Raw genomic sequence first — 25,502 nt, forward strand, 5'->3', positions numbered from 1 at the left:
TTTTAATTAGTTATCATTTTAAATTTATTTTGACCATAATATAAAACAATAATATGTTTGTTTTTTTTTCATTTCATATACTATATAAATATTTCTATTACTATAAAAAGCAATTGAATGACGTCACACGCACTGGCTGCCAAATAAATAAATCAATAAAATAAAAAAATAACAATTTATTACAGGAATTGTATAATTTATAGTATACTTTATTATTTTTTAGGACCAACGCAGATTATTTAATAATAAATGCTTATTCTGCTTTAAAAAATATTGTTCCTTAATAATAATAATAATGACACAGTGTTAATAAGGTATGTACAATTTGAAAATTAAAAAATATATCTAAATATGAATTTACAATCCATACGCGTTTGCGTCATATTTCACATGCACTGGCTGCCAAATAAATAAATCAATAAAATAAAAAAATAACAATTTATTACAGGAATTGTATAATTTATAGTATACTTTATTATTTTTTAGGACCAACGCAGATTATTTAATAATAAATGCTTATTCTGCTTTAAAAAATATTGTTCCTTAATAATAATAATAATAATAATGACACAGTGTTAATAAGGTATGTACAATTTGAAAATTAAAAAATATATCTAAATATGAATTTACAATCCATACGCGTTTGCGTCATATTTCAGATGGATCGAGCATTAAAGAATGTGTTCACAAATAAGGCACTTAAATAGGCTCATCTTCCACCTTCCACAATGTTATTAACAAACTTCTTGTATGGAAAAACTCTAGTGTAAATTCCAGGTCGAAACCTGATGGCACATCCGTAGCCAAAGCTTGTAGCTCCGACTAAATACCACTTATCGTCTGAGCCGAGACAAACAAGTGGCCCACCACTATCTCCCTTTAAAGGAAAAAAAAAATAAAATTAGTATTGACTACATTATAACATATATATAGGAATGGAAATATTGTACATTTTTAAATATGATTCATGGCACTCAGATAATAATATTTGTTTTATTTTATTTGTTTTATTATTTTTTTATTTTATTTCATCATCACCATTAACAGGGTTGAAAGTCATACTCATGTTAGAGAGCGAACGTCAAATGTCACTGAACAAGTGCTCACATTTGCCAGTCGTAATAGGGTAATAGGTAATAGGGTAGAAGAAAAAGGGTCACTATTGACAGTTATTCACTAATTTGTGGATTGAGGTGCTATATAGTACGTATACACATGTTGCCGTCAGCAGACTTGAGACTCCATGACGTTTATTGCCGCTAAATTCGATATCGTATGAAAATTCACAAAGCCCAGAACGTTTTTTACGGTTAATTTAACTAGTTGTTAGTGGGCTCCTATCACAAGCCCCTTGGGCTTTCCGGGAGGTTCCATTCATCTTTTTAAAATGTGTTTTACTCCTTTTTAGTTATGTGTTGTGTTTGTTTATGAAATGAATATAGAGAAATTGATGATGAAGACAAAATAAAACTTACCTGACAAGTGTCCACTCCACCCTCTAGTTCTCCAGCACATATTTGATTATCTGTAATTATAGCATGTGTTCTTTGAAATTCCCGACATTTTGTGTTGCTATAGACCGTTACAGGAGCCTCGTGCATTACATCGGTTGTACGATTCACGATGTCTTGGTGTAAATGTAAAAAAAACAAACATGAATAGGTATACACTTACAACTTTGCTTAACTTATTTTTCCTAGTTTAGTAACATTTAAAAAAGCAATGTATAATATGTAAAACGTTATGATTTTCTAAGTATAGTTGATTTGACGGACTCTTTATATTGTGTAAAATATTATACCTACTTTGTGCACCATATCCGGTAACATAGCATAAATCGTTGCTAGAAAACTGATTATAACTGTTTGAAATACATGCTGGACGAATGTATTTCGTAAATGGTATTGGCCTAGCTAGTTTCATCAGCATGAAATCATGGTCGTCTACATTGCTCACGTCTGTAGACTCTGGGTGAAGAAAAATCAATGACACTGGTACGACGACGTGATTTGCAGAAAACTTTTGATTGGTGTTGCTTCCAAACATAATACTCAAATCCTGAACACCGTTGAAGGTGTGCGGAGACGGATGGTCGATTTGTCTAAAGAAACAGAGCACCAGGAATTAGAATAGCAGACAAAAAGTGTTATTTAATTGTCAGTAATGTGCGGAGTAGGCCTAAATTAATATGCACGGAAAGATTTTTCTGAGTTGCCTTTGAACGTATAGTCTCCAGATCAGTATTCGGGAAATTTACAATATACTCTACGATTCTTCCAGTAAATCGGGGGAATTGATTAGATCACGACTAAAGTAGGCTATACTATTCTTCTAAATTTAACCTAGCTAACTTGGCTTCAAAATGTATGTATGAATCCGAAATACAGTATAACACATAGACAAGGTATTTCTATTACTATAGGTCCATGTAAATCTGGTAATTGTACATAAGTTGATGTTGCTGTACTTGCGAATGTTTTATAAAAATAGGAGCTAAAGGCTAGGACAATAACAATCGACGACAAATAGACAAATGTGCATTTTTCATACATAAAACAAAAGAAATATAAAAACTTTCATTCTAGAACTATAGAATAACCATCTATGCTTTCTTTGATGCAAACGACATTTTCACACGTCCAATCAAATGACGTTATGATTAGCAAGAGTAATAATATCGTGAAAATACAAAGATGTTTTTATTTATCATGACGTCATTTGATTGGAATTTTTAAAATATTATTTTTATCAAAGACAGCATAAATGATTATCCTATAGTTCTAGAACAGAACATTTCTAGTTTCTGAAATGTAAACAAAATGCATGCTTATATATTTATCGTCGATCGTTATCGTCTTAGTGTAAATGGGCCGTTAAGTCTTATAGACCTAACTTACAGATACGAAATGCAATGTGAAGCTGATATTGCCCACTGGTCGTTAATTAGGGTGCAACCGCAATCTCCTTCACCATTTTTCATAATCAGACCTTGCCAGGGCCAGCTACCAGGAAGAGGCTCAGAACCACCGATTACACGTTTGGCACGTTGCGGCTTTTCTGGGTGAAGAGGTCTGCCACATGGAATAGCTTTAAAAAGAAAAGATCAAGGTTGCTGAAAACAATCTTTGAAGAGTAGCCATTATTGGAATAGTATTCATACAAAACAAATTCACTTTAGGAATTTATAGGTTTTAGGTCTACAGTATTATTATTATATACCATTATTACTAAATGTTCAAACAGGCAATGGGAGCCATTTGTCTTTGTGTTGTTATAATATCACGGTTGTAAGTTTATATCTACCATGGAGTAGCTTTGCGTCAGAAAGTTAAGACATTGGTCAGAGGTTTGCCCCACTGACGTAATTTTTACTTGATACAAAGTACATATTGAGAACATTATAGGTAGGTATAGCCTGGCGTTCATAGTTATTGTAGGCTACTTATTTGAACTTGAAAGAAGATAACAGTATATTGCTTGGATGCCTACCTACCTACAGAAGATACCTACTGTATGGAAATAGAATTACAATACTACATTTAAGTCTCAAATGCTTTTGAATTACCTTTTGAATCATAGCAACCCATCTCGTCACTGAGGTCAGAACAGTCAAACTCATCATCACATATGTCCTCTTCAGTAACATGTGGTGAACTTTGACATCTCAAATTAGCTAAAAGTATAAAACATTAAAATTTATTTTATCTTCAAGTTTGGTTCCAACTAAAACGCAATGCACAACAGTACGTGATTTTACCAATTTGGTAAGTATACTTATCAGCAATCAAACCGGAAACCGGAGGCCTTCTTTTGGATTAATTTTCTAGTCTAGCATTTTCTTCTATAGTAAATTAAATCGGATGCTTGGGCCTACTGAATGTTATATAAACAACAAGAATAATTTACCTGTATTTCTGATACCTTTAAGCATTAGCGTAAACTGAGTCGATCCTTTGCTGTATGAGGTATGTCGGATCCAGAAAGTCAACTCAGGTACAATGACGTCATTAGGAAGAGTTCTTTTAAAATCTGCAGCAAGACCTCTATACACTATACTAGATGAATCCGTGGCATCAACACCATGGCCAATAGACAGAAAATTTAATTTATTTTGTTCAGACCAGAAAGAAAGAAATTGTACCGCCACCGCCGAATGTGTTGTAGACGCGGCTATCCATAAGGTGGTGATGACATCTTCTGAGCTACCGTCGTAATTTCTGTTTTCAGAAGAGTTGAATGATATTGTTGCAACGTCTTCAACGAGTGTAACGATTCTAGCATCTGCAAGAAATTAAACATTGTTTTTTAGAGACAGAACAATCACAGTTTTTAACGAAATCATAACGTACGTCAACCCGTATTTTCTTGATGAAGAAGAGTGGAATGAAACGGTTGATGCCACGCAACAGACTTCTTACCACAATTTGTCATATCTTACAAACATTAATTATACGAACACTTATCTATTATTTCCCTTATCTGGTGATTTCAAAATATTATTTACATTACATTGTAACAAAACGAATTTATGTCCTAAACGTTTCATTTCTATCAGTCCACAACTTACCATCATCTTTTTTTTCCACTGTAGAAACAGTAAGGCCTGATATATTATAATCACCCATTCCATTTAATTTCAACCAGACCTTATCAGTGTAAAAAGTTGCCGTATTAGGAATATCGTCCTGATGATCATCAAACAACAATACATGATACTTCGATGGATCTGATCCTAGACCAACCGCTAAGTTGTTCAATTTGAGAGACATGGTATTTTTCAGTGACGTTAGATTGATATAGTATCCATGCGGAGATGTAAAAACTAAACTACCATGTTCAAGCCATGAAGTAATTGAGTTTTTATTGTCTGCAGTTTGTATTACGAATGACTCATTTTGTTTAAGCTCAACTACCTTTTTATCTGTGAAGAAAAAATGGCCTACTGTTAGAATTCCTATTTCAATAACGCAGGCCTTTTTTTTTGGAGTAGATATTTCCCGGGTACTGTTTTGCATGATGCTCTATGTAAAACAGTTATTTGATTTACATATACTAATAATAATTTGTTTTACTGGTACGTGATTTCGTTATCAGTTTTCTAAGTATAATACTTATACATGATAATGGCAACAATATGGTATTATATTAATACGGCAGTAGGCTATTTTAAGCTTTGTCAAACCAGTTAGATAGTGTAGACAGAGCTTAAGGTATGGTCACTTCAAACGAACGTAATCATGCCTTCACTGTGAAAAAGTATGCCTTCACTGTGAAAAAGTATGTCATCATGTGAACGTATCTAAAGAGCGAAGTAGTGCAATCAACTATTACCTGAAAAACAACTCATTTGAACTGCAAAGCTTGAATTCTGTAAGTTTTGTACAAACCATATCCAAGCCGTGTTATCGGGGAAGTCGATTTCAGTTAAAATCTGAGGAACGTTTGGTAATTCACTGGAGCTGTTCAACGGATTTGTGCCAGCACCCATTTTAAAGTTGCATCCTTCAATTACACCGGATAAACTTATGAATTGTAGCCTTAATCGTGTTCGCGACGGCCCTGTGAACGTGTATATGCAGTCATCCGACAGGATTTCAACAGGGAGAGAATACACAATCTCTACTTTGTTTTCATGAACTAACGTCACACTGTAGCCGCAGTTGGTTCCTGAAAAACAATATTATGTTAGGAACTTGCTACCCAACAAATTAACCAACTCATAACTCGTTTTAGCAGAATTTTGTCGGGTATAATTTGTATTTGAGTGTCAAAATAAATCGTTCATTGGCGCCATTGGAAGATCATACAGAATACATATTTTTAAGAAGTAAAGGAGTGAATTGGGTAGAATCAATCTCATCAACTTACAATATTGTAAAGTTTAAATTACTTGCTAAATATTAATCAAATTAATGAAAAGCACAAGGTTGCCAAGTGTACGGTACGTCGTTGGTGTTCGCAAGGACGTAAGCGCAATGAAAGTGATTTGACCAATCATAAGCGATCGATTATTCGAACGGTCGCTTGTGATTGGTCAACTCTCTTGCGTTGAGTGTACGTTCTTGTGTTGCGTGTCTAATGGGAACCACCAAGCTTTAGCAATTTTACATGATTATCGAGGATGGCATAGGCCTACTTACGGCACATAGTTTCATCTTTTTTCCATAAACAGTCCTCCTTACCATCGCATATATCTTCTTCGCGTATACCTTTGAAGTGATATCGACAAGATAGAGCATCTAAACAATGAAGCAAACTCACTCATTAGTTATTTTTATAGTTTTTTTGCAAACGATACTTGTTTGGGGGTGGGAGGGGCGGAGAAGAAGATAAAATAAGGACTACAGACACAAAAAAAATGAGAAACAAGAAAACAAGGACAGAAATAAAAAAGATAGAAAAGTGAAACATTATAAAAGAATAGCAAGGAAAAGAACAGAGAAAAATGTAATAGATTATATCAAACGTTATATATTCTAAACGGTTCCTTAACTATAAACTCACCTTCTTTCTTGATTGCTGATACTTCTGCCACGAATCCACTGCTAATTCCACCACTTCCTCTGTCAAAGACCACAGTTGCCATATTTTTTAACGTAACAATCGTTTGGTCTGTCAGGATGTTTGAAGGAACGCCCTTGAAGTAGAATTGTAGCTGAGAATGTGGTTGGGAATACGGGTTCTGAGTAAAACTCACCATGAGAGTCTGGTTATATTCTGCATCTATGTTGACGGTGGTGAAGTTTATTTTGATTCGTGTCCCCGGCGGAGATGTCAATAACCAGACGCATGGTGTCTGTTGATGCATCAGACTATTGGAAGGCTTTATTTGGATAACATTACCGGTGCTCAATTCTACGATATGTGAACAACCTGTGAATAATAACAAGTAGCCAGCAATAGTGGAGGTATTGAATCTTCATTGATGTGAAAACATTCTAAGATATATAAACTGAAAAATAAACCCGAAAATCCCCAAAATAATGATTTCGCTTATAAAAAGAGAAATTAAATGGTTTTAAATTAAATAATCAAAGAAATTAAAGGTATTTTTAAAGACTTAAAAATATTTAAATTACTCTTTTATCAGATAATTTTTCTTATCCAATTTTTGGCCAAAGTGAATAATACTATTGACATTAAATGGTATTTAATCAAAACAAAATTGTAAAGTTTGAGGAGCAAAATTAATCTGTAAGCATTGTGATCAAATTGATAAAAAGGAAAATAAAAAACTCGTCCTCTTATGAATTACACCGTTGTCCAATCTTTTTACCGAGTTTTGTTCGATTCGCATGTACCAATTTCATTGAATTACCGTACTTTTTGCATGTAGGCTACATACTTTTGCAAACTACTTCAGTCGCCGTTCCTATTGGAAAGTGTTCACAAATCTTCGATGCAATGTCAGTTATTATGCTTCCAAGAGTATCCTGGCAGTTATTCTCAACGCCCTCACAAACACTTTTACAAGGCTGTACCTGTATAGTAAAATAGTTATTTCTAATAATGTGGTGCCAACATTAAGCTACGTTCACAATAACAAAACGGAAGACGATAAGGTAAAGGTGAGTCCCGTGTTCTCTGAACGTAGGGGAATGAGCTGTTAGGAGCTCATTGTACTAAGCCTCGGCATTATGTGGTAGGGTGGCCAGTTCCTTTCCACGCCGCCTTTTTTCTCCCTAGTATTTTCAACCAGGTACTCATTTTACAGCTGAGTGGACTGGGAGTTGTCGGGCATTGAACCCCGGTCTATCTGTACGACAGTCAACTGTCCTAACCACTCGGTTATCCAACTCCTCCCGGCGCCGCCTTCCGTTCAGTGAAACGGAACAAATGTGAATGTATATATGAGTATATTTTCTAAAATTCCTTGTTTTAATTGTGTGTGTCCTTTTGTGTTGTCATATTGATTTTATGTTGCTAATTTTGTGGATCAATAGCTGTGGAAATTCATGTCATCTTATAAATGTCCTTCGGCTCTGTCTGCACTATCAAACTTTATGTGACAATAAATGTGATGTGCCCATAATCATGATGATGTCATATCACTACCATATTTAAACCATATAACAACTATATTTCGACACGTCACTCTGTTTTTGTTAAACTATTTTGATAGTGTAGACAGAGCTTTACTTACCTGATTATCGTCAGTGATGCATTGTGGGAAAAGCGTAGAGCATATGACATACAGCGCATTTTTATCACAATCTAACGAACTGGGAATTTTTTCCATGTAATGTTCTGCAAGCTTCATCGAAGGAAAATATTGGTTTGGAAAGAAAGTTTTTATGTAAGGCAAGATATTTTCACATTTACCGTACGTTGGTACATCAACACAACATGCTGGAGAGGGAAACAAGTTGAAAATTAAAACCAGACAGATATTCAGGCGGATATTCTGGTACCGGAACTGTGGAGGAAGAAGCTAGGCTAATTTCGGTGGAATAGTATTATTTACTTTTGTACGGTACAGTTTTATATCCTAATGTTACTTCTATTTTTACTTCAGATGAATAAATAAAACTGCCTTACCATGTTGTATGTGGCTGCCTATCATATCGTTTTCGAAAGATGTAAGCAGCTTTTCTCTTGCTCTCACTCGTAATAGCGAATTATTTGTACACCTTAAACCGGTTGGTATCTCAGTGTCTATACAACAGAAAAATGATTTTGAAAATTATACAGAACAATCATTATGGTTGTGTGAGAGTGAAACAGGGTGGAAGTCATAACGAAGTTGTATATCGCCTACTGATCATCTTCACCACCATTGCTAGCCATTTCCAGCCACTGCAAGGGAGGCCTCTCTAATTTGACTCCTTCTGTTCTCATCGTTATATACCAATTGCTTGTGTAGCTTGGTCAGAATTACGTAGCACTTACGCCGTTGGTGTCCTAGTAGTCAGAATCAAGCTTAAATTGTTACAATGCACCGTGTATTATTCATTTCTGACTGAGACGTCAAGACATAAAGATTTCGCAAGCGAGAAAATTACTCTTACCTTCACGTTTCGTGCTATCCGTATTTAACACTGAAAATTAACAAACAAGAAACACGGTAACAAATCTAAAAAAACTGTAACATACTATTTGAATTTTTAAAAAAGATCGTTAAGAAAACATAATTAAACTTTGACCTTGAATACCGTAACGTGGCCTACGCATGCATTCCGTAAATTATTTTAGTATACACAACTTAGGCTTAATAGTGTACTACACAAATTTGGCAGAAAATATTAACGATTATGCCTCTTGCATTTAATGCGGCATATGCTACTCAATTATTTTTAATTGGTGTTACATTAGTTAGACTCTGACACAGAGACTGCTGTACGACAATCTTAACAACTTCACAGCTGGTTGTGACGTAATGCCACATTTAAATTCCTATGCTGTTTTTGTGGAAATACGATTTCTTCATGTGGCTTTAAATTTGTTTAGTGGATCTTAATCTATTAAACATTATTATATATTATACTGAATCTCGAGTAAATTACTTCACCGTATGGTTACACATCACGATGCATCCATTCAACAGTTTGCTTCGTTGAGAGGGTGTGTTCACAGAGAACGCGCCTCACCTTTCCTCGAAGCTAAACTCATTGCTGTAAACTCAATTCGTGAATCTAATTGTTATATTAAGCGTGGTTCCCACTAGAACGCAACGCCAAGTCACGTGCTGTATTTCGTAATCACAAGTGGGAACCGACGACGCAAACAGTGCTGCAAAAATCGCAGGTTTGATTTCATGCAGGCGGGGGCAAACACAATGGTTGGAAGGGCATTCTGTTACGTTGCGTAGATTGCGTTACGTTGGGTTGCTAATGAAGCGTGGATCCCACTAGCAACGCAACACAAGGACGTAACGCAACGCAAGTGAATTGACCAATCACAAGCGATTATTCGTGTTTGCTAACTGTCTATAACTTCGCTTGTCATTGGTTAAAACGCTTGCGTTGCGTTTACGTCCTTGCGTTACGTTCTAGTGAGAACCAAGCTTAAGAACCAAACTTACGCAACGTAACGCAATCTACGCAACGTAAGCAAATGCCCTTCCACTCATTGCGTTTGCCCCCGCCTGCGTGAAATCAAACCTGCGATGTTTGCATCACTATTGCGTCGTCGGTTCCCACTTGTGATTACGCAATACAGCACTTTGCGTCGATACGTCGCTGCGTTACGTTCTTCTAGTGGGAACCACGATTTAGATATAATTATTCGCCTACTGAATATTATAATTACATGTATACTCACCTACATACAGGATGATTGCAGCAGATAGAATAAAAGCTACACACGATGCTATTGTTATTATCATCACTAAATAAGTGAATCGACTTCGCTGCCTTACGCTATGGTTATTAGATAAAGTAGATAATGTAGTTTGTAAAACATCTCTACTTCCTGAGATCCTGCCAGAAACGTCATCAATCACTGACGACTTTTCAGAAGACGTACCATCATTCTAAAGGTATAATTGAAAATAATCAACACATACAGTCAGCACGTACTATCGTCAACTCATGAAATATTCATTTATTCTACTCAGCATCCATTATGTGTATGTTATAACACACCTGAGTGGATCCTGATTGGTTATTACGCATTACGTGCGCGGAACATTGGTATTTTTAATGTTGATGATGAACCGCCTTAAGGAACGTTCATCTTTTTGTAAAAATAAATATACCACAGGCCGAATTTATTCTCATGTTGAATATAAACTCGAAAGGCGTTATCAATATAGATCAATTTCTTTCGCGATTTTTTCCAGTAAGAAGCCTGCCGTCCACACACAACATTTGTAGGCCTAGGCCAATGTCATTGAAATTATTTTCAGTAGGTGTGCTTTAAAACATATAATGAATGTTTATGAGTTGAATGTCAATCTTTAAACACATACAATCTCCTCCTTACTCATAATCATCCATTTTTTAGTTTTATATCAATATTTGTATTTTCTCCTGTATATCAATTTCCTGAATTACTGTTTTAAATAATTCTAAAAAGAGGTTTACCTTATTAACTGTGTTGCCCATGTTGTCTAATCCATTTAGTTGTATTGGCTTCGCCATCTTTAGCTTACGGTACGTTTCCAAAATAAACCTGTGAAGTACGATTCTACGAATGTATCTAGTATTGTATAATATTATAATATGACAATTATTGTATACTATAGCGTCGAAGTTACTGTGTGGTTTCAATAACGAATTAATAATATATTTTAATATCACAAATTCTTCATCTTTGCGTTTTTTAAATTAATTAAATTTATTAATTTCCAATTTATCACTGGGCGGCCTAGAGTGTATTTTTGTATGTAATCTAATCTAATACACTATAAGCCGAAATTTACTCTTTATATTAGTAAAAGAAACCGTTAAAAACTACTTACCGGCACTATTTAGTTGATTAAAGCTTGCGTTGACTAATTTCAAAACGCAGTAGTAAATGAATGAAACTGTTAAAATAATATTAGGCCTATTGATGTGCTAAATCAATTATGAGTTTGTTTCGTTTAGTAGAAAATAAACTATTTCTGGTCTTTTTATGTCTTGATCTTTGACCTTTGCCAATACTTATTTCTGTATGTCGGCCTGCCGTGACGGTAAGTCGATAAGTTCAAGACATGTTATTGCATGTTTCATCTAACCTTTTGATCTAATTTGATGTTGAATCACAACCAAGGGAATAAAGTCTGTTTTTTAAATAGACATGCTGTTTAAAATGCAAAATAAATGTAAAACTCATAACCAGTGATACACGTTCCATGTTAAAAATCCCTGTAATTTACACTACCGGCATGGGGTCTTTCATAACATTTCTATTTTAAGCTAAATTTACAGATTTAATTTCTCAAATTTAAAAACAAAATGTTTGTAATTTTCTTGAAAATGTTTAATATTATTTCTAATATTCTAATGTTATCTCTTGAAACAAATATATGATCTACATACAGATACTAGTTCTAAAAAGGCCGTATACATGGCTGTATAGTTGCGTGCTCAAGTTAGTGTTTACCGACCACCTGACCGACCAACCGACCGACTAACCGACCGACATAGTGAGCTGTAGCGACTAAACATGTGTATTTGATACCAGGTTGGAGCCTTCGAAATAAATATCTCAAAAATGTTTTTGTTATTCTTTAGAGAAGAGTTATCATTATTATATTTATTTATTATTTATTTGTTAATGGCACTAGCTATAATTAGACAAAAAGTTAACGGACATGTTGTTTAGCACACTTCGTTTTAAACAAATGGTTAGAAACTAAATAAAATATAGGCCTAGCGCTTAGGAAGGTTTGATGATTTCAAAGTCTTTAAACAAATAGAAGCAACAGCACACTGTTATGGCAGGGTTCACGCTGAGACTGTAAGCGTTGTATAGCCTTTTAAGACGCTTTACTTTCTCTCTGCGCATATTCTCTTTTTAACATTTTATTTGGGAAGAAATAAATAGTTACGTGACACTTTTCTATTAATATTTACTTATTGATTGCACAGAATTAACGCAACTCTGATTCATATTGTGCAAACCGATTGCGCCCATAATTTTAGAAAACCAATACTGTATGTCAGAAACTATAATTCATCTTATCAAGCTTATGTACAGTATGTAGCAGCACCTGATTATGCGGCTGTCATTTTGATAGAGCCTAACTGACTATAGCAAGTCATCTAAAAACCTCTATGAAAGCTGAATCGGGAGGTAACAGAAACATTTGTATCTTTTTATTCCTTATGCATTTGAAATCGATTAATTGTTTTACGAAGTAAAAGTAATATAGCAATATCCGTAATATTTACGTAATCAAACATACACATAACTGTTTTATCGATTATATTCGTTACTTCCCATTCGTTTGTTTAACATCCGTATCTCAAAATAATAATTCAATCATTTAGTGAATTGGAATTGTGGTAGTTAGGAATTGCATGTTTATATTAGAATATAATTATACATAATAATTGTACATATTACTTTTTTAATATCATCATTTTTATATAAGGGATTATCTACTGTAGAGTAATTAAATAGTAAACGGATTGACAACGTATATCAATTACCCTAGCTTCGCTGTTGAAATTATAGCGCGATCTTCTTAAGGCCAATTTACACAGACTAGCGGTAACAGTAATAAAAATATAGAATCTTATGTTATTCTTTATGACCGTTTACACACACCGTGGAGCGGATGTGCGGTTTGCGCCAGGATTGATACAAATAATTCTACGTGGGACAAGCTACGCGGTCTCCGCTTAAGCGTGGTTCCCACTAAAACGTAACGCAAGGACGTAAACGCAACGCAAGCGTTTTAACCAATGACAAGCGAAGTTATAGACAGTTAGCAATCACAAGCGAATAAACCATCGCTTGTGATTGGTCAATTCACTTGCGTTGCGTTACGTCCTTGCGTTGCGTCGCTAGTGGGAACCACGCTTTACCGTTACCGCTTGCTGTGTAAAATTGGCCGTTATAGTGTGTTTTAAACAGTTGTAATTGGTTAGAAAGCCCGTGCATCGATTGTAATGATCTTCTGTAAAATTCAGACGATATTATGCATTTTAGTCATATTTATTTAGAATTTGTTTCCTATTCCAACCCTTGTTTGTAAGTCGGCGGTCTGTCGTTCTGATTTCATTGCTATCGTCTTTTTGCGCAATTCTAAATTTAGATTCAAAATTCTTCTATTTACAGAATGTTCACACATATCTTCTTTGGTCAAAGAGCGCCATCAACAATAGTAAATGTATATTCCCATTTTTGTATTTTTCTTTGGACGCACCTTCACAAGTTGAAATGTGCTACTGATAAAACAATTGCAGTGCCAATAAATTATCAATAGATAATAATTTATCAGATTTGTGCGAGGATTAGTACAACTGCTTGCAACGAAATACCAGAATAATCATAAAAATCCACTATTATTTTTGTAGAATATTTAATTTTTCTTATCACATTACGTCACACAAGCTCTGTCTACACTATCAAACAAGGAAGTTGTACAACTCCCTGATCAAACTTGATGTGAACAAAAATGTGTGCCCATATAAAATGGACATGATGATGTCATATCGCTAACATATTTTGCTATATCGCTACCATATTTGGCTATATCGCTACCATATTTGGGAACATCGCACCTTTTTAGTGAAACTTGTTGATATAGTGTAGACAGAGCTTTATACTGACTTCTATACATTATATCGTTCTATGGTTTATCCTTTCAGTAATAATCAGTCGAATTCATTTACTTATTACAGTATTATTCTAGTAAAAACGAATTTTTATAACCGCTCTATTGTTCATGCATACTGCTACATTTGCACACCAATACGTAATGAAATATCCATAGTACACTTTAGTGGTGAGTTTTCACTGAAAGAAGAAAAGAAAGGAGGTTAGCCAAAGCGTCTAAGTGTTGAAAAGACTTCAGTCTGTATTTTTCGTCACCACAATATAATTGAAATATTAATGACAATGACAAAAGTGTACCTGAATCCATAACCATATCAATGAATTCTGAATATCGACCAATCCTCGTGAATCCCCCAGGCCTGTACCTGTTTGCGCATGTGTATCCAAAGCTCGTGAGGCCCCTCAGATAAAAGGTATTATCGTCATCAGGGCAGACAAGAGGTCCTCCACTGTCACCCTGTAAATGATTTAGATTTTACATGAACTAGTATTTGTGGTTAGTCTGGGTTCCAGACGGTGTTTTGTTTTAATATTATTAAAAAGATAAATATTTTGGCACACATGGCGTTTCATACGTATACTACTTGAGTTTGGATATTTTCAGACAAAAATCGAAATAAATAAAAAAAAGAGACAATGAATACAGACTTGGAGCAAGCAAGAACACTTGTGGCGTTCTACATTACAGTACAACAGGAGGATTTTAGAGTAAAGCCGATTTTCCACAAGGCGAATTCACGCGAATTGAAAGCGTCAGCTTATACGCATGCGTAGAGAAGGATTCGGTAGATGGAAACATGAATGCAGAAACAGATGCCCAATCACATCACAACAATTTGTCAAAGGTTAAAAATGATCGTATTATTTGATAATGATCTGATTTGACCATAAAGTTAGGCGATCCGTGAAAATTAACGATACGCACAATAATAATTAATGCTTAATCATTCCTATAGAAACGCAACGCAAGAATGTAAGTGTAACAAGATGATTTGACCAATCACACGCGATGGATTATCCGAACTGTCGCTTGTGATTCGTCAACTCCCTTGCGTTAATTCTTGCTTTGCGTCTCTAGTGGGAACTAAGCTAGCTATAGGCCTAACCATTTTTCCCCCTCCATGGCCTAACAGTGTATACGTACGTAACACGTTCCGTGACCACCATCTCGTTCGCCTGCACACACTATGTTATCCGTGATTTGAAACATGCTAGACTGGAAATCCATGCATTTTTCATTGCTATATAAAGTCATTGACACGCCATGTAATTTTTCTGCTAGTTGATATATAACTGAAAAAGATGCATAATAACTTGTATAGTCTATAATAAGTTCATAGAGTTTTGACTTAATATTAGTAAAAAGATATGGCGTTTCATACTAATCGAAACGTCGACTGGTGGTCTAACATCAAATATACAATAACAACAGACTTGGGGCAAGTCTGAATAACTTAATACAAGTGTATGTAATTAAATAAAATGTTATTAAAAAAAATCATAAAGAACACATTTGTGCAACCAGAGATATACCCTTTGATCTCCGGAGCTCAGCATCCTTGTGTTATGCGTGGTTCCCACTATAGACGCAACATAACGCTACGACGTATTGACACAAAGTGCTGAACACATCGCAGGTTTGATTTCACGCAGGCGGGGTCAAACACAATTATCGAAAGGGCATTTTCTTTCGTTGCGTAGATTGCGTTACGTCGCGTCGCTAGTGGGAACGAAGCTTTAGGTTGCCTTGATCAGAGCAATGTAATAATATATGGCTCTGTGGTGTGCGTGCGTACGTGACGTGTGCCCTTATTTCCTTCGCATCATGCGTCACAAGCTATTTGCGCTAAAACTTAGTACGCCTACGAACCTTGTCTACCAAAGCCAGATATGTAACAAGTATGACCAGGCTGAAACTGCGTCTCATTAATAAGGAGGCAAGCGGGTCGAACATAATTAGTAAAAGGAATCGGTTTTTTCAACTTGACGAGAGCAATATCATGGTCCAATGGATTTGCCAAACTGTCGTCTTGTGGAAATAAAAAGAGTACAGATACTTCCACGACCAGATGCTTCTCTGAAAACACTTTATTGGATATACTGGCGAACAGTATCTCCAATTTCGTTACACTGTTTGTATGTTGTCTAAGTATTCAAAGAGAAAAAAAGGTATTTAAAGTTCTGTCTACACTATCCAAAAATGTGTCTAAATATGGTAGAGATATATGACGACATCTGTGAACACCTTAACACGTCAGCGGTAAATGTCGTGCAATAAGCAATTTTTTTTTTTTATGAATTTAAAATTCTATAACATTTTAAAAGTCCTGTATAATGCCTCCATTTTTTATCTATATCAATTATCGTATTATTGTACTGTTATGTAGTAGTCCTATAGTTAGTTTAGTATAGTAGTAATAGCATATAGTTATTGTGTACTATGCTGTAATTTGTTCATACATACATAAGGCAATGAGAAGCTGTTATAGCAAACTCATTTGTCAGCAATGTGGAGCCACAGTGGGAATACCCGCCTACCATCATCAGTCCATACCATGGGTACTGCCCGAGCTTAGCCTCGTCCCCACCTATTACTCGCTTCTGTCGATTCTGATACAAAGGTCTTTTTCCGCATTCAACTATAGAAATAAAATTTTTATGTCCGATGTAAATTAATTCGGGAAAGTTAAATCATGTATCGTAGATAATATGAAGTCAAATTGTATGACTTCACTATTAAGCCTTCTGGTTTTAGTGGTATAATTGTAATACAGCAACTGTTGATGATATCCAGTTGTACTCGTTTTATTTCAACGTGCGTAACAAAGAGTGCACATGCGTAATAATATTAATTGAGGTAAATGTAAACACACAAGCCACGTCCGTTCCTGTAGCTATCACTAACTGGATACTATCCAACTGACTATCGGAAGTCGGTTAGATAACATGTATTAAACGGATTTGATACACTTGGACTTGTATCTAACTAACTTTAGATAGTCAGTTAGATAGTATCTAGCGACAGCAGCCGCAGAATGGTGTAAAACCAACTAACAAATGTCTCCACAGTTTGCCTCATCACTGAAATCTGGACAGTCATATTCGTCATCACAAATATCCTCTTTGGTTACGCCGAATTTCAAGGGGCACACCAGATCATCTAAACAAAATATGCATACTATTAACGAAACGATAAAGCAAAAGAACATGGGCACACAGATGTGTTGTTCTAGGCGAGTAATGTTCATATCAATTATCCAAATGATTGATACCTATCGCATTATAGTGTTAGGTCTACATTGTTGTTGCCCAATTCATTTCATATTGTTCAGTATCTAACCTTTTCTATATGTTTATTTCTTGGAGTTTTGTATATGTAGGTGTCAGTGGATGTATTGCTGCAGTAGTGTTAATTATCAATGGCATTGCAGTTACTATAGTCGAATTGTTTTGACATGATCCCTAGAAACCATGTGTAGACCTACATCTACTTTTTATTTTTGTTTACTATATCATGTTTTTTTTGTACAATTATTTTGTTGTCCTTTCTTACTGATGCACCTTCCATTTGGTCGAGTACCACGGTTGCAAAAGTGTAAACTCCAAATAAATTATTATTATTATTTTATAAAAAGCACAAGTGTTAAAACATTCTTTACCGTTACCGGTTTTCGCGCACATTTGTAAGGTCCAAAAAGTAGTCAAGAATAGCCCACGAATGTCATAACATACACATAACATACACATAGCATACACATAACATCCACATAGCATACACATAACATACACATAACATACACATAAATACACATAACATACACATAAATACATCTAGGCCTATTTCTTATTTATGGAATTGACATCATCAATAGTTCATCAGAAAATTATGTATTCATACCAATATTTACGACTCCATTTAATTCCACAGAGAGCATAGTATCAGTCGCGTCACTAAACGATGTGTGTCGAACCCAGAACGTAGAATATTTCACTATAAAATCGTCTGGTACCTTCTTCTTGAAATTTGTCACTACCTCACTAAACAGAATTGTTGACGAGTCGTCTGGGTTAAGTCCATGCCCAATTGTGATGAAGTTAAATTTTGTAGAGGACGAGTTAAAATAGAGGAATTTTACACCAATAGCTGAGTGACGTACAGATGTCACTATCCATGTATGCGAGATGACATTGGGTCCAGCTTCGTCATCGTCTGCCGCTTCTTCGTTACCATTCTCAACAATGTCCGTGGTTGTCATGACGTCATTCATTTCCTTATCTGAAAAAAAGTTATAGCGTTTTCACTGTATTCTCTTTATAAATTACAGTCTTCCAATCACATGAATACTTGTTTGTTGATCATACTTGTATTTTAATATTTAGGTAAATTTTTTATTTTTTTTTACCGATTTCAACAACCCCATTTTCAACACAATCTTCTGGAGAGTGCAGTTTTGGATGAGGAAACAATATCATTGCTGTTTCGTCTACAAGAACACTGTGTCGTTCACCTGGAATTAACAAAGCAAACTAACTCTTAAACATTATGCAAAATAAACGACCACATAACTCCTTCATTTCTGATTGTATGCCTACTGGATGACTTAACGTTTAGATTTGTTGTCTCCAGATAAATGTAACTTCAAATTATAAGTTGTAAGTATAAATATAATAGTAGAATACAACAACACTGATCCGGTTATGGGGTGTTACGGTTAGTTTCGCAGTAAAACATTTAGGAGGATTCGCTTTACCGAGTGGCACAGCTCAACGGAAAGCGTATTAAAAAGTTCATTCAGAGGACGAGCGCAGAGCAGATGAAACATAATATTCATAATAATGCTCAATAAAATGGGACGCCCTCTCTCGGATTTTCAGAGAAAGTTTTTGGGAAAAATATTTGTCTAAAATCCTGTTACCTCTTACTGACGGAACGGCTGATACCAAGAAACCAAGCACATACGGTCCTTTTCCATACATCTTTATCCACATTGCGTCGGTAAAGAACTCAAGAACATCATCGAAATACCCGTATAAATCATAAGCGTTATTCACCATAGGCTCATTTCCAATACCGACAAACATGTTGTTTAGTCGAATGTCAAAGATGTCTTCGATGCAACTAAAGTTAAAGTGGTATCCAGGCGGGGCTTTGAACGTTATAGAACCTCGTTCAAGTGCGTTGGCAACCTCTGTGGACATGCTTGTTGTATTTAAGGTGAATGTCTCGTCGGCGCCTACGTTTATGACTAGATCATCTGAAAACACAACACAATTCAAAATGAACAAAACCATATTAAATTGTTGTTTTTGTTGGTGTTACACACTAAATGATAGACCACTAAGTGCGTAGACTTGTTTCCAGGGGTGGGGGGGGGGGAGGAGGTCTTTCATTACTTGTAAATCGTATCAATTCAATAAAACTTTATTATATACCACACTGCTGTGACATTCGTTTTGTCGTGGTAGACAAATAGGCCTATCAATAATGTTACAAAAAGCATAACTTACAATCTAAGAGATATATTATAAACATCTAAAATATGTTAGAATACACTAAAAATAATTTACAAATTTAACAACACAAAATTTTATCGTATAGTACGTTTTACTATTGTTATATATTATCAAACTGTGATGAATTATACCTTTGTATACCCTACCTAAAAAAGCACTGAGCTGGATTGTGAAGGTAGTATTTGGTGAGCTTGACGCAAGCCAAATCCATCCTTGTTCATTAGGAAAATCTATCGGTTTTGATATCTCAGGAACACCGTTATATTCGCTATCTTCGTTAAACGGATTTTGACCATAACCGTATTTGAAGTTACAGCCACTGACAAGTCCAGTGTGATCAAGGAATTCGACTCTGACTCTAAACCTTTTGGGTGCTTCGAAACTGATTATACAGTCTTCATAATGTCCAGAATATGGCGGAGATGATAGCACCTCACTAGCCTTTTCTGTAGCCATAAGGATGTGGTATCCGCACGAAGGTCCTGGAAGAAATGGTAAACGCGTAAAGGTAATAATATAACGAGGTTTCTAAGAGACACGTGCTTAGTTTACCAGCTAAGTCGGTAACCTATCCACTAAGCGATTCATGGTTCTATGATGAACCCAATTTACTCGGGTAAATAACCATTTGTCTTGCCAACTGAAGGATCTATATCTGACATAATTGTCTGCATGAATTTAAGCTCTGTCTACACTATCGAACTAGTTTGACAAAAATAGTGCGATGTACCCAAATATGGCAGTGATATACTAAAATATGGTAGTGATACGACACCATCATGTCAATATAATTATAGGCACATCACATTTGTTTGTCATAAAGTGTGATAGTGTAGACATAGCTTAAGAATGACATATGTTAATGTCTCCAGAAATGTTTGTATTAGTGTTTGTAAATCTGCAATGTAGGCCTACGGCAGAAAATTAATATTACATTATATCTGTTGATGGAATGACAAGCAGACAAACACTGCAGATACGCTATAATGTAATGCTTGGTTTCCACTAGAGACGCAACATAGAAAAGTAACGCAACGTAAGTGATTCAACCAATTACAAGCGATGGATTATCGAACTGTTGCTTGTCGTTGGTCAGCTTCTACGTCTTTGCGTTGCGTATCTGGTTTGACCAAAACTTAAGCGTGAGTGAGAGTGCTTTAGACACTTACGGCATTTGGCTTCATCAAAACATTCGGTGACTCCATTACAGACTGTGCACTCAGCTTCTCCGTCACATTCAACGCAGTCGTAGACACCATCACAAAGGTCTTCTTCTTGTATAGGCTTTGCACTAGTCTCGCATATCAATGTGTCTAAATAAGGATTGAAATCATGATAGAGTAAAGCTCTGTCTACACTATCAAACTAGTTTGACAAAAAAGTGTGATGTGGCAAAATATGGTACTGAGATGCCCAAATATGGTAGTGATATGACATCATCATGTCCATATGGGCACATCGCATTTTTCTAGTTTGATATTGTAGACAGGGCTTAAGAATGAAATATTGATTACGATGATGGCGTTCATAAACGAAAGATGTATGGTTTGTGACGATCAGAGCATGTTTTACAAATTATATGATATCAAGCAAGCAACAAAAAATGTTCGAAAACTATAATGACGTAATTGCTTATCCTGGTTGTCGTAAAATATCTGAATGACGTCAGTGACGATGTATGATAATGTTGTGATAGTGATGATCATAGTGATGATGATGTTCCATTTACAATATTAGTTTAGTAAGGGAAGAGTGAAATTTCATTGGTTTAGTTACCTTTTGCGCGTACTACGGTAGCCGTCGCTGTAAATCCAGAGTTACCATTTGTTATTTCTTTACTTTGGAATGTCACTGAAGCAAAATTGATATGCGTAAGCACCACTCGATCTTTCGTAATGCGCTGGCTGTATAAGGTACTGCCATATGGATTCTGACCAAATTTTAGTGTAAGCTCCTGATTCAGTTCCTTCTCGATATTTACATCTGTAATTTCAATCTGGATTCTGGAGTGTTCTGGCGATGTTATCGACCAAACAACGCTGGAATTTTCTGGAAACTCGTTGGGATAGTTTGGAGATGAAAACTCAAATTCTTCACCAACATCCAAATTGATTGCATATGAAGTACCTAGAACAATGTAAATGGATAACGTCAAATACAATTTTACTTACGGTTTATTTAGTATATTTTATAGAAAAATTGTTTTGAGTGCAGTTGTGGCAGAATTAGTAGCAGTAAAGACAATCGTTGTGAATTTATTTTACTTACTTCGACAAACTATTTCGTCATCTTCTCCGACTGGGTAATGATCACATGACAGTTTGGAATCAAGAGAAATACTTGAATTAACATTTTGACAACCGTTTAACACGCCCTCACATACTGTTTTACAGGGCATAACTTGTCGAGTGTCTTTAATGCACGGTGGGTACACCATTGCACAAAATACGTAAATGGCATGTTTATCACAGTCCATAAAGTTCTTAACACTCTCCAGATATGTTTGGGCACTTTCAAGAGAACTAACTACCTTATTTGGAAAGAACGTTTTTACGTAAGGAAGGATGCCGTCACACTTGTCTTTTGGAATATCCACACAGCACACTGTACATAAATAAAAACAAGATAGTTAGTTATTGACTATGGTTTAAAATATTTCCGTATGTTTCATTTAACATATCATAATTAAATAAAACAAATATTTAGAATATTGCAGCCCAAAGAGCTGACTTGCAGAAATAATAATTATACATCAAATTGTCAATATCACATCATTTACGAAAACACAATGTCAAACAAACGCATTCAGGTAAAAACAAAACAAATTAATGAATAAAAATATAGGAGGCCCAGTCACATGGTAAAAATCAGTTATAATAGATAATTTCACTAATAACAATCTATTACAAGACAGGCATAGGCTACATAAAATTAAACAATCTTATTATTATTAACAAGCCTCGTGTATAGTATTAACATTCCGATAAACTACAATATCTTACACTGATGGCAAACATGGCTAAGAACGAAAACAATAGAGGAGGAATGGTTTTGATCAAGATAAACACTATAGTATATTTTAGTAAGTTACAAGTGAGCTATATATTCTCGTGTACATGTATAGCAACCGATGCATACGTTTCTACTGCTTTGTCCAAAATGTGTTCAAACAAATGGCCTAAACGTGTAACACACGAGAAGTCCTCCATTTTAATAAATATGTCATCTAACCTGGTGTTAGCTTCTTTTCAACTTGTTCATTAAAGTTCTGGATAGCTGCGTACTTAGCTCGAGTACTTGCACGATGGGATAATGCATCGATACAACTCATATCTTTCATTTTATTCCTACTGTGGCTAGCCAATTCATGATGAAATTTGTCGAAGCTCCCTGGTTCTGGTAAAACAATTAAACGGTTATGTCATTAACTATGATGATTAAATACAGGTGAAATCATACGACAGATAGAAATAGAATAAATGGTGGCTAGTTACACCATCACTCTTGAAGGAAGATTAGAATTCTACCTCAGTTGAAATTTTTCTCAAAGAACATGAAATGGATTTTCTATCTTCTATTTCATAAATCTTCAATGAAATTAACATCATGCTCTAAAGTTATAGACTGTTTTTCTTCTTTTCTCAATTAATATAGAATAATATGTTTAAGATTTCATAAAATAATGTTAGCAATACATCCATGACTTACCGGCTAAAACGTCAACTGTTGCAACGGCAGGTTTTTTGAGCACTAACAGAAAAGAAAACATAAGAATAAAATATCGACGTAAGTTTATACTCGCCCATGTATTGTTTTTAGTCATCTTTCAACACTGTAATAGTAAAAAAAAAATATTGATTCAAAAACAAACAAAAACTAAAAGTGTTTTTAATTTGAAACTTACCAACAACCATCCATAGAACAGCGAACGCAACAGCAGCACAGCACGTGGACACAGCAAACCCGCCAAAAAGGTAAATAAACTTTCTTCGTCTGTTGTACTTTTTTGAAACGGATGAAGCTGACAATGACGTAGAATTAATACTGTATCCGGGTCTAACAAAGATTACATCACTGCTCTGTTCAAAATGTAATTAAATGATGGAGGTTGAGATTACTATACTTTCTGATAGAACGGGTATTAGAATAATGACTGCAAAATCGTGTTAAACAGGAACTTTATGTGACAAAAAAAATTGATGTTCCTATAGGCCTAATATAGACATGATGATGTCATATCACTACCATATTTGGGCACATCACATATTGTCGAACTAAGTTTGATTGTGTAGACAGCTCTGCAAAAAGCTTGAATCTAATGTTGTATGATCAGATGTGCTCCTCCTCAGTCCTCGTGCATGTATTTATTTCCCAATAATTCATATTATTCTTTATAATTTCTCCATTTTCTACCGACTGTTCGAGATCAAGGATGCATTACTTTAATACAGCTAGGCCTAACTCTTACCTCCTCATTAATACCAGGTTGCCTAATATAATCCACTTGGTTGATGTGTCCTTTGATCGTTTCCTCTTCGACTTGGGCCATTTTCAATCCTAAACGATTTGGAAATATTGTGACGCACGTAATAGAATACATTTTTTAAGGTAAAACAAATACAGAAATTTAAACCTATGAAGAAAAAAACAGGACAACTTTATACATAATTCCAATTAGGAATCAGCAGTCAGCGTATGTATGTCTCCCTTGGCAAAATAAACAAGAAAGAAGGCTAACAAGTTTAATTTTTCGGAGTTTTCCTTAAAAACAATTCCAAAAGTTATATATGGTTTGTACAATTTTCTTCAATCGCCTTTTCTTCTATTCCTTATTTTTTCAATCATTTATATAATATCACTTTTTGGTTTTTAGGCTATGTGTTAAAACATCTGAATAAGTTTATTTTAATGATTTAACTATTAAACTAATGCGAGCACACCTACCTTGTTTGGATTTACCTTTTGCAAGACGAAAAGTACTCTCCTGGTACCTTGAATTTGAAAATGACACTGACAATGAAGAATGCGATTTAAGTTATTGATCTCATTTCCAAAACCGATCAGCTGGTCTTCCAGAGAGTACAGGCCTACAATTTGTTTGACACGAACCTAATTCTTTCGTTAAGTTATTAAACACACTTTTACAGGGCCTATTTCAACCAAACCCTCGGATATCACACATACACACATAGGAGGGGAACATATTATCTGATACTAGCTAACTTATTTTCCAGACAATATAACATAATCCACTATTAGAACCTTGTTACACACAGATGATGATTTTCTTTACAGTATGTCGGCAGCTGTTTCGGTTAATATAATATTTTCCACCCTAAAAAATAAAAATATAATGAATATGCCATTTTATTGTCACATATTTTTTATATTCTCGAGCAAAAATTGGATGAAAATAAAATGTTTATCTGAAAAACTGTAATATAGGCCTAAAGCAAAAGATACTGTCAAATTGGGGTTTTGGTTAAATTTAACCGTTTTTATCATTTTGAAAATGATAACATTATTTTGGTTTTTTTCTACATGATATTACTTGTTAAAACTACAAAATGACCCTTCAAAGCCTGATTTTATTAATCTTCATTATTTAATGTTTTTGGGAGACAATACATCTTTTATATAATATTTGTTGATTTATGATTTTCTTTTCAATTTTTTTTTACAAAATGGTCTATGATTTATTGGATCTAGCTATTTGTCATGTTTTGTGAACCGTTCAACAGCTGTAGATACGTTTGGTTCTTAGGGTGCTTTTCATT

At 34.9% G+C, this 25,502-nt stretch overlaps 2 protein-coding genes across 3 annotated transcripts; both read right to left on the reverse strand.

Moving 5' to 3' along the window:
- Positions 1-35: 35 nt before the first annotated feature.
- LOC140051742 (uncharacterized) lies at positions 36-11,520 on the reverse strand. Of its 2 annotated transcripts, none has more exons than XM_072097148.1 (17): positions 11,402-11,520; positions 11,025-11,139; positions 10,261-10,471; positions 9,009-9,038; positions 8,539-8,655; positions 8,144-8,349; positions 7,346-7,481; positions 6,505-6,873; positions 6,141-6,239; positions 5,332-5,667; positions 4,568-4,921; positions 3,907-4,281; positions 3,566-3,673; positions 2,898-3,087; positions 1,806-2,101; positions 1,476-1,627; positions 36-877 (listed from the first exon to the last, which is right to left on the reverse strand). In XM_072097148.1, exons 2-17 carry the CDS (start codon positions 11,079-11,081, stop codon positions 710-712), a joined length of 3,204 nt encoding a protein of 1,067 aa, XP_071953249.1. In that variant the 5' UTR covers positions 11,082-11,139; positions 11,402-11,520; the 3' UTR covers positions 36-709. The 2 variants fall into 2 exon arrangements, with proteins under 2 accessions (XP_071953249.1, XP_071953174.1); XM_072097073.1 differs by having other exon boundaries at positions 11,025-11,112; positions 11,402-11,509.
- A 2,417-nt stretch (positions 11,521-13,937) lies between these two features.
- LOC140051649 (uncharacterized) lies at positions 13,938-24,801 on the reverse strand. Its single transcript, XM_072096965.1, has 18 exons — positions 24,670-24,801; positions 24,194-24,282; positions 23,630-23,804; positions 23,434-23,475; positions 22,957-23,121; positions 21,994-22,329; positions 21,502-21,852; positions 20,895-21,038; positions 19,872-20,207; positions 19,128-19,466; positions 18,615-18,719; positions 18,110-18,487; positions 17,267-17,371; positions 16,676-16,850; positions 16,082-16,356; positions 15,356-15,504; positions 14,509-14,668; positions 13,938-14,391 (listed from the first exon to the last, which is right to left on the reverse strand). The coding sequence occupies exons 2-18, from the start codon at positions 24,272-24,274 to the stop codon at positions 14,375-14,377; spliced, it is 3,333 nt and encodes a 1,110-aa protein (XP_071953066.1). The 5' UTR covers positions 24,275-24,282; positions 24,670-24,801; the 3' UTR covers positions 13,938-14,374.
- Positions 24,802-25,502: the final 701 nt, after the last annotated feature.

Source organism: Antedon mediterranea, chromosome 1, assembly GCF_964355755.1.
Source record: "Antedon mediterranea chromosome 1, ecAntMedi1.1, whole genome shotgun sequence".
In the NCBI taxonomy this organism is placed as follows: domain Eukaryota; kingdom Metazoa; phylum Echinodermata; class Crinoidea; order Comatulida; family Antedonidae; genus Antedon; species Antedon mediterranea.